Raw genomic sequence first — 13,698 nt, 5'->3', positions numbered from 1 at the left:
GCAGAAATATGAAAAGATGGGCAGAGATTTGTAAGTAGGAAAGCTGGTTGAGCCACTTCAGGCTGGACAGAAATGTGGGTCTGAGAAAGATGGAGGTGTTTAGGGAACAATGATTAAATTGAAGACAGAGTAGCAAACACTGGGTTTTGAAGTCATGAGGCTTATTTTGCACATTTCAACGTTTCTAAACTTCCTATCTGTATAGTGAGCACAATAATATGCTGTCTATGCGATTGTTTTGAAAACGTCAAATCAGGTACATGTAAGAGCTCCCAACACCAAACCAGACATAAATTAGGCATGCAATTCCTTTTCTTAGGATTGTGTCTTTACTGAAGGATCTAGTAGCAAGTTAAGCTAGAAAGGATGGATTGACTCATGCGAAATCTTCAGGGTACCTATGGAAATAGGGCATCATATTTTACATGGCCTATCTTATTGGGGATGAAGCAGAAGAAAGATCAAATAGGATTCCTGGTCCTACACTAGACATTATTTACAGTTTAATTGGAGATGATCAAGCCACACCCCCCACAAAGATATAATATTGATGACTAAGGGTTTGAACTTTGCACCTAGGATACAATTAATTAGTGATTTCAAATCAGTCCCTTTTTTTTTCTAAAATCTTTGATTTCACCTTGTGCAGGTGGCTCATGTCTAAATCTTACCTACCCAGGAGGGTGAGATCTGAGGATCACAGTTCAAAGTCAACCCCAAGCAGAAAATCTGTGAGAGTCTTACCTACACTTAGCCACCAGAAAGCCAGAAGCACAGCTGTAGCTCAGGTCATAGAGTGCTTGCCTAAAGTGAAAAAACTCAGAGGCAACAGAGTTCAAGCCCCAGTTCAAGTGCAAGACAACAAAAAGCAAAAACCTCCATTCAGTTACCTATGGATGATAGGAAGCTGTGAGAATTAGAGAATGTAAGACATTTAGTACAGTGTTAGTTTTTGTTATAATCAAATGCTGATTAATGCTATACATCATACCATATTTTACAACTAGATATGTTAAGTTCTAAGGGGTTCAGAGGAAAAAATATCATCCCTTTCACGAAGTAATCATAAACTAAGCTCTGCATGATAGGTTAGATTTGCTAACCCTGAAAAAGGAAAGAAGTTCACCTATGTATGAGGCATAATAATAAATGAGTAAAAAATCTTTGTAGGAGGGAAGGATGCAGGCCTGAACACACTGAGTGGGGAAAATGGCACTTGCTAGACTTCTAGTGTAAAGGATTTTTTTTTGTCAGCTGTGGGGCTTGAACCCAAGGCCTGAGTGCTATCCTTGAGCTCTTTTGCTCAAGACTAGCCCTCTACTATGTTGAGCCACAGTGTCACTTACTGTTTTTGAGTGGTTAATTGGAGATAGGAGTCTCCCAGGGACTTTTCTGCCTGGGCTGGCTTTGAACTGTGATCCTCAGATCCCAGCCTCCCGAGTAGCTAGGATTACAGGCATGAGCCACCAGTACCCAGGCAGTATAAAGGGTTTTTTTTGTATATATATTTTTTATTGTAAAAATACTATACAGAGGGGTTACAGTTACATAAGTATCAAGGTTTTTAACCATCACTGTTTGCTTTTTCCAATGATAGAAAAGTTTGGAGCTGCCATCTACTTGTTGGATCTTTGGTCTCTTTAAACTCTTCTGATATGTTTGACATGGTATGTCCTACTCAGTTTAAGAGGAGTAAAAAACATTAGGAAAATTATTATAAAGCATACTCCCTTTCCTGAGTTTACCTACATCAGGCTATTTGCTCCCTGTTAAGTTCTGACTGACCTTGTGATGGCACTGGACATGTTTTAAATTTTAGCTTCTTTTCACTTTTCTCAGATCCATCGCTTCTCCAACAATTTCTACAGTGATTTGAATGGTGTGATGACAATTCAAGCCAAACCGCTCCAGCAAAGGCCTTCCTACTCCACAGACAGAACACAGTATGTCTCAGGGATAAGCCGGCACTTCCCTATCCACACAACTCCTGAACACTGAAGGTCTTAGGGGGATGAGACAGCGAGAATCCCATTTAGTTCCACTCTCTGAGTGAACTGCAGGGGCAAATGCAGAAGGCGGCATGTGAGGACAGAAACAGTTTGTCTCACATCTACCACAAAATAACTCCTGCTGCAAGTAAGGTTGGGCAGGATGAGGATGAGGGAAAGTAGCTGTAAATTCTTCGTCTCTTAGGCTTTATTCTACAGGCAATGAGGAATTTAGGTCTTTTCTTCTGTCATTGATTCTTCATTGACCTAGCAGTGGAAATGGAGGTGGTCTGAGCGTTCTCAATGGATGCTCAAGGGAATGTATTTTGTGTGCTGACATTGGTGTAGGCAGTACTGAGAGGAACGCAGACATTGTTGTGTTCTCTGATCTCAAGACATTTATAGCTAAGTGATGAATTGGATTCCCCTCTCCTAGGAATGAACAAGAGGACAGATTATCTGGTGTGGGAGCCAGTGCTCTTTCCTATACCCGGGCCTGCCTGGGACGAATCTCAGATACTCGTGGTTTACAGACTTCGGGCAAGAAAACAGCAGTGCACAGGAGGCTGCCTTCTTTGCCTTCAGAATCACAGAGACTAAAAACTCCCAATGTGTACAGCGATGAGATTCTCAGAGGAACCAAACTGTGAGTCTTGTTTCTTTCATAGTCAATAAAGGATCACAAAGGACAGACACATGTCAATTGGGATTGATGGCTTAGCCTGGACACAGGTTCCTCTATCATATTTTAGCTAGAAGCTCTTTTAATAACTTCATGTACTTGAGTATTTACCACTAATTTTGTCTGAGTGGTATATGTAGGTATATACTAAATTGCAGTTCAGGCAGCTAAGTGTATTTAAGTGGAGTGGGCTGATATTGGGTGAATTCAGTAGCCACATCTGTAAAACTAATCATTAGTGCGCTTAAAATATCCCTAAGATGTAGAAATGAGCACAATAACGTTTCAGTCAACTACACACCAATTATATGGTGGTAGGCCATCGGTTGATATTGCCTAGTGACTTTAAAGCTATGTTTGTAGCTGTGTTTGCACTGGTACATCCTGTTATATTCACAGGATGACAGAATTCATAATGATACATTGCTCAGAAAGTATTTCTATCAATAAGCCACATATAACATACTTAAAAATAAAAGGTATGTAAGATGGAGCACCCTAGAATGCACTTATAACTCTGGAGGGAGACCAAGACAGAAGGATAGTTTAAGACCAGGGGTTTTGAATCAACTGGCCAATAAGGCAGGCAATAATCTCTCTCTCTCTCTCTCTCTCTCTCTCTCTCTCTCTCTCTCTCCCCCCCATTAAGTTTTGTTTGATTTTGAGGAAGTGTTTCACTTATGTGGGAGTTTGAGAGATAGTTTTGAGGCTAAATGTGATCGTTCTGTATAGATGTGGCACTGTGTACTGTAATTCCAGAATTCATGAGCTAAGGTAGAAGAATTCTAAATCTGATGTCAGTCTGAGGAATATAGTAATACTATCCTGAAGAAGGAGGATAAAGGAAAAGGGGAAGGAGGAGGAGGAAGAAGCAAAAGAGGAAGAGGAGGAAGTGGGAGAGGAGGAGGAGGAAGAGAAGGAGAAGGGGAGAAGAAAGAAGCATCAGCTTTGATCTCAGTAATTAACATCAAGATCCTTACCTAAGTAAAAAGCCAATAGTCTCTCACTTTGTCCCAGAATTCTGAAGGACTACTCAGACAACATATTGTCAAGCTATATTTATGTTCATGGTGACGTCTGGGGTTTAGTAATTGTTTTCTTTGTTGCCAACACTAGGTAGATGGATCACATTTATAATCTTATTCTAACCACAGACCTTTATTACTGGGGTATGTATATGTGTGTATTATTATCTCAATAATAATTGAAAGACAAGGGAGGTGTAGTTCAGTGTTAGAGCCACTTACCTACTATGAGCAAAACCCTAAGTCCAATTCCAGTGTCTGTGGACAAGTGGGACATTAAAGCTGCACCAGAATCAAGGTAAGGAAAGAGAATAAGATATAGTTATGTATGGTAACTGTGTCATGGCTCTACAAAAGGAGGCTCAAAATTAACCCATAGATAAAGCACTACTACATGTACAGATAGTCTATCTGTGGCACTAGCTTTCTATAGGGGAGCAAATAGGAAAAGCCTGTACCTAACTTTCCCAAATATTCTAAGTTACCCCAAGTCTAACTTCTGAGAGAAGCTGAATAACATGCTAAAGATCTTCACACAAGAAGGCTGAGCTGGGGACACCTACCCAGCCCACTGGCCTTGGAGTCTACCCCCTGGGCCATTGTTACAGGATTTCACCTGCAAGAGAGTTGCCTGCAGAGGGGCTGCTCTGCAGATCACTGCAGGAATTGGAGGACTAAGCAATTTTCAACAATCACTCTCAGTCACTGGGTTTTTTTTTAATGCATTCCTAGTATCATTTTCAGCTTTTCTTAGGCCAGTGTTTGATAATTTCAGGATTGACATTTCCAATTGTATGGTATCTTCTCTGTTAATTTTTAAAAAAAAAATATTTTATTTTACTTTAATTTTGTTGGTCATGGGCCTGAACTCTGGGCCTGGGTGCTGTCCCTGAGCTCTTCAGCTCAAGGCTAGAGCTCTGTCACTTGAGCCACAGCACCACTTCTGGCCTTTTCTGCTTTTGTGGTGCTGAGGAATTGAACCCAGGGACTCATGCATGCAAGGCAAGCATTCTACTACTGAGCCACCTTCCCAGCCCTTCTCTGTTAATTAAAAAAAAAATTCTCAGCTGGATTCTAATGGCTTATATCTGTAATCCTAGCTACTCAGGAGGCTGAGATCTGAGGATCACAATTTGAAGCCAGCCCAGGCAGGAAAGTCTGTGAGATTCTTATATTCAATTAACCACCAGAAAACTAGAAGTGGAGATGTGGCTCAAAGTTCTAGAGCAATTGAGTGAAAAAGCTCAGGGACAGTGCCCAGGCCCTGAGTTCAAGCCCCACCACTTACAAAACAACAAAACAAGACATTTCTCCTTCCTTTTATTCTCAGTGTGGCCAGCTCCTACACCTTCTTCACTCCGATTTCAAGTGATCACCATTCTATGAACTTTCTTCTTCCTCCCCTCCAACGTCGACTTCTGAATCACACTTTTATCACAAACCACCTCTATTTCTTATCCAAATAAACACAGACCCTCCAACTGTACATTTCTTTATATCTTGTCTTCTCTCTGTGTAGACCAATGTGTCATCATTTGTTTCATGGTCATGTTATTTGTAATAATTCTCTGGTTTTTAAGAGGAGTAGCTAGATCTTTAAATCCTCTGTGCTCTGTTTATTTCCCAGAGTAGTTGTGTACTCAGTGAGTCCAGATTGACAGTCATAGTTAAACTAGGTCAGTGTAACTGGGGCTGGGGTTTCCTGATGCATATTTATCTTCCCATACTTCCTTGGTCTCTATGAGTGTTGCTTTAGGAAGGCAAACTGATAGTAGCACAAACGGGCAGCCTCATAGTTGTGTGTGTCTTACTCTCTCTGTGTGTATGTTCAGTGACTTGTTGTTGTATTTACAGGCAGACTGGCCTAGATCACCTGTCTTCCCCAGCAGTTCAAGCTTCCCGGAATAGATTACCCCCAATAGGCTCAGAAGTTGGGGAACAGAACACAGCAGTTTCTGGATCTCGCTTTGTTTCCGTAAGACAGATTTCATTATAAATGTAACCATTTAGATAGTTGGTTGGGAAGAAACAACACAACACAAAACGTTATTGGCATTTCCAAGAGAAGTCAGTACATAAGCTGAATAGTTGTATTCAGTATATTTTTATATAGGTTCCCAAAGAGTTTATGAACATTTACAGAAAGCACATGAGGATTTATGTAGTATGTGAGGACTCAATTCATCCTTTTGTGAAGTGAAATTGTCTTGTACTGACTAAATCAGAAAGACCAGGTGTCAAGAGGAAGACATGAAGCTTTAGGTCTAGAAACAGCAGATCTCTCTGGATCCTGCCTGTCAGACAGTATGGCTTGGTAGAGATTACTTAACTGTATCTGAACTCAATGCCCCTATCTCTTCAAAGGTAAAATGGTTTCTATCTCAAGGAATTATTATAAGGATTAGAGAGACTCATAAATTTCTAATAAAGCTAAATATAAATAAGAGCTCAGTAAGTGATTACTGTCTTCTTTTTTTTAGGAGTTCCCACAGCTAACCTTTGCCATGTTTATTTCAGTGTGAAATATCTTCACACACACGGTCCTTTTCCCCTAGCAGTGGAAATAGATGTGGGAAAGTAGACCACCTGCATATGGATCACCAGCCTTCTGCCAGCCTGACAGTGGCCTCTCAGTTCACTTGTGACTTTTGTATGAAGCCCAGAAGCTCCTCCCTGAGTTAAAAGAGAAAAAAAGAATCAAGCTAAGGTGTTTTCTTGCATGGGCTCAAACACAGCAGTAGAACCTGTTCTCAGAGGGCAAGAGGAAAACTCTAGTACTGAGCCAATAAGAGAAGGCCAACGTCACATTAACAAACCTGATGCTTTCCAAGTTCAGAATTGCGTGTCTATTAGAATTTAATATCAAGAATTTTACATAGTTAAGGATTTTGATCTCTGCTTACCTACTACTGCACTGGCATTCATAGGGTTAAGAATTACATACTTAAAGCATATGTAAGCATAGTTTCCTTAGTAGACTTAATACTTGGTGATATCTAAATAAAAGCTCCGAAGTCAGTGAGTATTAAGTGGGTGAACACTTGCAGCATATATAGTATGTTTTGCCTAAAGACTGTATACATTTTTTTAAAGCAAGAGTGTGTTGTCCCCCCTTTTAGTACAGAGGAAAGCACCCACAAAACCGTGTACTGAGTGCACTGCCTGACAGCACAGAGCGCTCACCTCTTCGAGAAAGAACCATTACCTTGGAACAGCGTTCAAGGCCCAGCACAACTCATACATTCCGGGTAGAATTCTCCATTTGATTTTTCTTTTTTTTTTTTTAAATATTTCCCCCAAAAAGTCAAGCTTGTCCCTCATTTTATTTTTCTCTTTACAGTCAGATACACCTCGGAAAGGTTCGTTGACACCCATGGAGTTTACTGGTCACACATGGACCGGGCAAAGTCTTTTAACAGGTTAGCTTTTCCCACTTATGAAGAGAATGTAGTAAGCTGGGAATGATAGTGCATGTCTGTAACCTCAGTACTTGGAGGCTGAGTTAGGAGGATGGTGAGTTCAAAGCTAGCTTACCTGTGTTACATTGTGAGAATCTCGCCCTCTCAATAAAATCAGTGTTATAATTTGTGACATTTCATATTTTAGAACGTGATAGTACAGATTATCTAGTTTAAAACTTCTGACTAGACCATGCAGAAAGATATAGAAGCATACCCTCAATGCATTTTCCTTCGGTTTGTTTTTTAGATACAATCTTGATCTTTTCCCCATGTCAGCATACCACAGTTTTCCTCCTTCCACCACCTGAGTATCTGGAACTATAGGCTGTACCACTTTCAGCCAGCCTGGCAGATATTTTTTAGCCTTAAAAAAAATTTCTCCTAAGCCAGGTGCCAGAGGCTCATGCCTGTAATCCTAGCTACTTAGGAGGCTGAGATCTGAGGATTGCAGTTCAAAGCCAGAAAGGCCATGAGACTCTATCTTCAATAAATCACTCAGAAAACCGGAAGTGGCTCAAGTGGTAGAGTGCTAGCCTTGAGCTGAAGAGCTGAGGGACAGCATTCCCATCCAGATTTCAAGTCCCATAACCAACAAAATAAATACATAAATAAATAAATAAAAATTCTCCTATGGTAATAGCTCCAGGCTGCTGTGTGTTTGCATGTTAGAGATCCTGACTACCACATGTTAAGTAGAGATGTTGAATAGGTTGTTGGGACACACAATTTGGGATAAAGATAGAGAACTAGACTGTATACTTAGTCGTTAGGCTTTCACCAAATACTGAGTCAGTACTGTTCCCTGGTTCTGGGAATTGAGCTGAGACACTTTGCACATGCTAGGCTAGCGTTCTACCACTGAGCATATACCTTCAGCCCAATGTATCCTTGTCTCAATGACCTTGAGATAATTTTAATTATTGGTGGCTAGCAGTCTTTTCAAGTCTATGAAAGTGCTATAGACAATATTTCTGAGGGTTTATATTCTTTTTGGTCTGATGAAAAGATACATGAAACTGTAACACCTCTTACAGTATCCTTACAATTAAATAAATATATATATATATTTAAAAAATAGATACATGACCACATTTATTCTTTGATAGGAAACATTTTTTAAAAATCCCTGAAGATGGGAAGGTGGCTATCCTCAATAGCAGGTAGGAATTTTTACAGCAGAGGACATTCTGCTCTCCCTGTGAAGTTGGACTAGAGATAGATAAGGAGGTTATAGCTCCTACTCCTTATTCAACTTCCTGGGACATAGGGAACAACCCAAACCAAGGTCTATACAGGAACAATCTCTTGCAAATTTGCATTTATGGAAGAAAGCATCCCAGAACTGTAGCTTCTCAGAGAGGTCATCCTTTTTTCTCAGGACAATAAAGGTGTGTGTGTGTGTGTGTGTGTGTGTGTGTGTGTGTGTGTGTGTGTGTGTGTGTGTGTGTGTCCTGGGGCTTGAACTCAGAGCCTGGATGGCTGTACCTGAGCTTTTATTTTGCTCAAGGCTAGCACTCTACCATTTGAGCCACAGCTCACAGACTTTTCTGCCCAGCCTGGCTTCAAAGCACGATCTTCAGATCTCAGCCTCCAGAGTAGGGTTTCTAGGGGTGAGCCATCTCTACCTGACCAGGTTTTTGTTTTTGTTTTGTATATGATAAACTATTTATTTATTGTATTAAAAACAAGGTTTAATCTACATAGGATGTCTAAAACGATCCTCTTGAGATGTTGAACTTCTACCATCTGTGAGAATTCCTTTTTGGTTTATGTTTTAGGTTCACAATATATGCCTAAATCTTTTCAGAGGACAACTTTGACTTCAAGGAAGAGGTTCCAAGTGGCATCTTGAAACTGTGTGCCCCAGAGTTATGGACTTACTGGGGCCTTCAAAAACCCAAACCACAAGTATTATACTATATATCTATTAATCTGCTTGTCTTACATTCTGACATGTGAGACTTGCTGAGAGAAATGTAAACCAATACGTTGACATAATGTTTTCATTGTACAGAGAATAAAAGTTGAAATGACTACTCTTTTCTGGTAGGTTCTTCAGACTTTGTTCAGAATACTCTAGAATATCTTTAAGTCCTCTCATTTGATCATCAGCAAATTTATATGATCATTCATTTGCAGGCTAAAAAATATAGGCATGTTAAATAAGAATAGCCACTTTGTAATTTTGTACCTTGATTTAAATTCTTTTTGGTTCCTATTCTCTAATTCATCAAAACACAGATCACAAGCAGATATACTTCTTTAAAAAATAGTAAAGTCATATTTGAGACAATCTGTCCATTTGAAAGAGATGCTGTTTGTTTTAATCATTGTGCTGAGTTTCTTTTTTGTTTTTTTTGGGGGGGTCCGGTCATGGGGCCTGAACTCTAGGCCTGGGCGCTGTCCCTCAGCTCTTCACCTCAAGGCTAGTGCTCTACTAGTTGAGTCACAGCACCACTTCCAGTTTTTTCTTTTTGCTTATGTGGTGCTGAGGAATCGAACCCAGGGCCTCATGCATGCAAAGCAAGTGCTCTACCACTGAGCCACCATCCCAGCCCTGTGCTGAGTTTCTTATACCTTTGTGTCAAAGCACCCCTGAACCTCTGTGAGGAAAGTCAGTGGCTAATTGGGAGCTACTATTGTGTGAAAACACAAGTAGCTTTCATTGTCAAAGTCAGACAGTCCATTTCAAAAACATGCCACATTTGTTGATACTTAAAACTGAATATAAACATAATTAAAATCTGGGGCACATAGTTGCCTGTTTGTTATGTCAGGTGCAATGTCCACCTACTAGAGGGTTTACTTTCAGCATCCTCTTCCCCCTCTTTCCAGCCTCGCTTCCTGACCAATGTTCAGATGATATCTCTGACACCTGCACCCTCTGTTTTTCCTGACCTTTGCTCAGATGACTCCTCTGATCCCTTAACCTCTGTCCTCTTGCTCTGCTCTTCTCCCTTCCTTCCTTCCTTTCTTCCTTCCTTTCTTTCTTTCTTCCTTCCTTCCTACCTTCCTTCCTTCCTTCCTTCCTTCCTTCCTTCCTTCCTTCCTTGCTTTCTTTCTTTCTTGGCCTGGGGCTTGAACTTAGGGGCTGGGCACTGTTCCTGAGCTTCTTTTTACTCAAGGCTAGCACTCTACCACTTGAATCACAGCACCACCTCTGGCTGTTTCTGTTTATGTGGTACTAAGGAATTCAACCTGGGGCTTCATACATTCTTGGGAAGCACTCTACCACTGAGTCACATTCCCAGCCCTCTGCTTTATTTTCTTTAGAACATGAGTCACATCTGACATTGCTATAGAAAGGGGAGTGGAGAATGTAAAGAGAAATATTAGTTAAGGAGATACCTTTACAGCAGTTTAAATCTTTAGAGTTGTTTACATATTCTTACATCTCAATCAGTCTAATTCCTTTTTTCCTAACAGATAATTCCCTTATAAATCTAATTTTCCTGACTCCAAAACAAAACTTGATAGATATAGATAGAAATATGTATTATCTAAATGTCTAATAAACTACTTTCACAAATATTTCTGGCTGAAAAGAATGAAGATCATTGTCTATTTGCTTAGAGATGTTTGAAAGTTTTAATGTATGAGGAGATTAGAATTAGTGTTGTTATATTTTATCATGAAATGACGAAGTTGAAATGGCCTGCACGCTCTTATGAAAGATTGTATGTCCTTATGTTATTTACCCCACCATCTGCAGTGCTGAAATAGATAAGGAGAATCACCAGTCTAGGGAACTCCATGTCCTAGCTCTGGAGAATAGTGGTAATGCTTAGTTCCCCACATCAAGCAGACTAGGGCATTAGGACCATTTGCTCAATTACTCCACAACACAACCAATGAAAACTTTTAAAAGAACACATTAGTCTTAATCAAGCAATTGTCCAGCCAGAAGAACTTGTAGATAAGTGAGTGCTCTGGATCCATGCGCCAAAGGTCACAGGTGAGTTTCTATCTGGCTTGTCATTAAATCTGCTACTACACCTGTCCACTCTCTTCACTCACAACTGTTTAGGTGCTTTATATCAGTTTCTTGGTACCATGTAATGACTCTCCCATTCATCTCAAACTTCTTAAAAGAAGACAGAACGTGGTCTATGTAAATGAACAATTAGGTCACGTGTCCATGACAAATTACTTTGTTGTTTTTAGAGAAACACTAAATCTATCTGATGGTAGCTTTACATTGCTTGATATGAGAGGGTTAAAAATGAGAACATATTATTTAAATATTAGTAAAATCATATTAAAAATAGAACCAGGCACGATTTTGAAATTTCTCCTTCAAAATTGTGATTGGAAGATAAAGTACTATTAGAGATTACAGAGGATTTGGGGCTCTTCTTCATTCTAAACAGGGTCTTCTTATAAAATTTATTTTTATTTTATTTATTTTTATATGTGGTAGAATGCTTGCCTTGCATGCACAAGACCCTGGGTTTGATTCCTCAGCACCACATAAGCAGAAAAAGCCAGAAGTGATGCTGTGGCTCAAGTGGTAGAGCTCTAGCCTTGTGCTGAATTGCTGAGGGACAGTGCCCAGGCCCAGAGTTCAGGCCCCACAACTGGCAAACAAAAACAAAACAAAACAACTTATTTATAGGTTAAATGAAGTTTAGAAGTCAGCAAATAATGCTTGTATCAAGAATGGTAGTTTTTAATCTAAAAAGTTTTTAGGGTAATGTTTGTCTTGTAGTCTACTTTGATAAATGGGTATTGTCTTACCATTTCTGTGATAAAAGGCAAATTTAATTGGATTTGAGATCTATTTCCAAGTACGGGTTAGTGACTACATTTATTAAAATAGCTGCTTCTTTATCCCAAACCACTGGAAGGAGTGAAATAATTTAAAATGAATTTCAAAAAATATAAAGTATAATAGAAAACTGAAGAATTTTATAAATTGAATAAATACAAGTGTCTGCATTCATATTATTTTGAACTAGAATGGACTTCCTATACCAATTGATAGGTACATTTTAAATATCATAAATCACATAAATTTTTATTATTGCTTTCTTATAACTACAGGTGATTCTTCACGATATTTGATTTTTTAATTTTAATTTTAATAAAATACAAAAGTGTTTAAAGAGTTTCCCAAAATGTATTGCATTGTAAAAGCATCTTTTCCTTAGCTCTTCAGCTCAAGGTGCCACTTCCCATTTTCTGGTGATTAATTAGAGATAAGGGTCTCATGGACTTTCCTGCCTGGGCTGGCTTTGAACTGTGATCCTAAGATCTCAGCCTCCTGAGCAGTAGGATTACAGGAATAAGCCATTGGTGCTGGGTTTTGCATTCTTAATATATGTAATCTGTGCAACTATCTCTCACTTTACAATTTTTAATACAAAAGCATTAAATTATTTCTAACTACATAGCAAAGTTCCTTCAGTGAATTCAAAATACATATTCACACAAATGCATGAAGGTAAGTTATGAATACTACAATTGAATAGTCCTTTATTTCACACAGTAACATGTTTAGCTGATAATTATTATGATTTCTTATTTCATCAAATATTAAATACCTTGTATAAAGTGTTATTAGTATTGGTATTAACAACACAAAATTATTGCTCTAAAATAATTTAGATTATAGGAGTATGCATTTTGCCTGAATGTACAATAGTTATTATTAGAGACTGAAAATAATGTTTGTAAAATGGAGAGGGTAGCAGAATAAAGGATACTGAGTTTGGTCAGTGTATGCTACAGCAAATACTATCAGTATGTATCAATAATACATGTTAGTGAAAAGTTTAAAAAATTACCGTTATCAATTTGTTGCAAACAATGAAACAGTTTGAGTCGTATGCTCAAGAAAATAGAGGAAAAAACACATAATTTAAAAAAAGAACTTGAATCTGACAAATAATCATTTGCATTTATAGAATTAAACACTAAAATGACTACATTGATAGCTTAATTGCTATGTTTAATAGCATAGTAGACACACGAAAATATCAGTGAGCTGAAAAATGAGGACAATACAACGAGGTAGACCTCATTCTAATGGTATGATGAGCATCTCTGTAATCACATGACTTCTGACAAGTGGCACAGTGGTATTATTGGTTAAAGGGCAATCTTCTCATAAAATTGGTGAACTGGATATTCATAGTTTTAAAAGTGGATACCTTCCTGCCTTGCGCACATGTTCACACAAAGACATCGATTAAGTTTTTGGGTCCAAATATTGGTGATACAAGTCTTTAACTTCTAGAACTTAACATAGAGATTTAATTTTTTTTTTATTCTATGGTGGAAAAAGGTATTCTAAACAGGACAAAAAGTAGTTATCATAAAGGAAAGGTAATAAATCGGATCTCATTAAAGTTATCAAGCCCTGTATCCATCCAAAGATATCCTGAATAGAATGATAAGCAAGCTACAGCTACTTGAACTGTGTATTTGCCGAAGGGTTTACAGTCTCACACCCACAGGTATTATACAATAATTGCTTATTGTGATCGCTGAAGATCTTGAGGTGAAAACTAGGACATTGCTCTTGGCCACTCAGCAAGCAG

At 38.7% G+C, this 13,698-nt stretch overlaps 1 protein-coding gene across 2 annotated transcripts in view; it reads left to right on the top strand.

Annotated features, from left to right (window-relative positions):
- The window catches only part of Fam149a (family with sequence similarity 149 member A), a 41,471-nt gene extending 32,279 nt beyond the window's left edge, over positions 1-9,192 (top strand). For both annotated transcript variants that reach the window (XM_042701589.1, XM_042701595.1), the window contains exons 9-14: positions 1,840-1,943; positions 2,425-2,634; positions 5,550-5,670; positions 6,815-6,943; positions 7,036-7,114; positions 8,935-9,192. In XM_042701589.1, coding sequence (XP_042557523.1) covers positions 1,840-1,943; positions 2,425-2,634; positions 5,550-5,670; positions 6,815-6,943; positions 7,036-7,114; positions 8,935-9,008 — 717 coding nt within the window. In that variant the 3' untranslated portion in view covers positions 9,009-9,192. The remainder of the gene's footprint in view (positions 1-1,839; positions 1,944-2,424; positions 2,635-5,549; positions 5,671-6,814; positions 6,944-7,035; positions 7,115-8,934) is intronic.
- Positions 9,193-13,698: the final 4,506 nt, after the last annotated feature.

This window comes from Dipodomys spectabilis, unplaced genomic scaffold (assembly GCF_019054845.1).
Source record: "Dipodomys spectabilis isolate Male_0828 unplaced genomic scaffold, ASM1905484v1 ptg000009l, whole genome shotgun sequence".
Lineage (NCBI taxonomy): Eukaryota > Metazoa > Chordata > Mammalia > Rodentia > Heteromyidae > Dipodomys > Dipodomys spectabilis.
The sequence above is the reverse complement of the archived record's forward strand: the minus strand, read 5'-3'. Positions and strand labels throughout refer to the sequence as shown.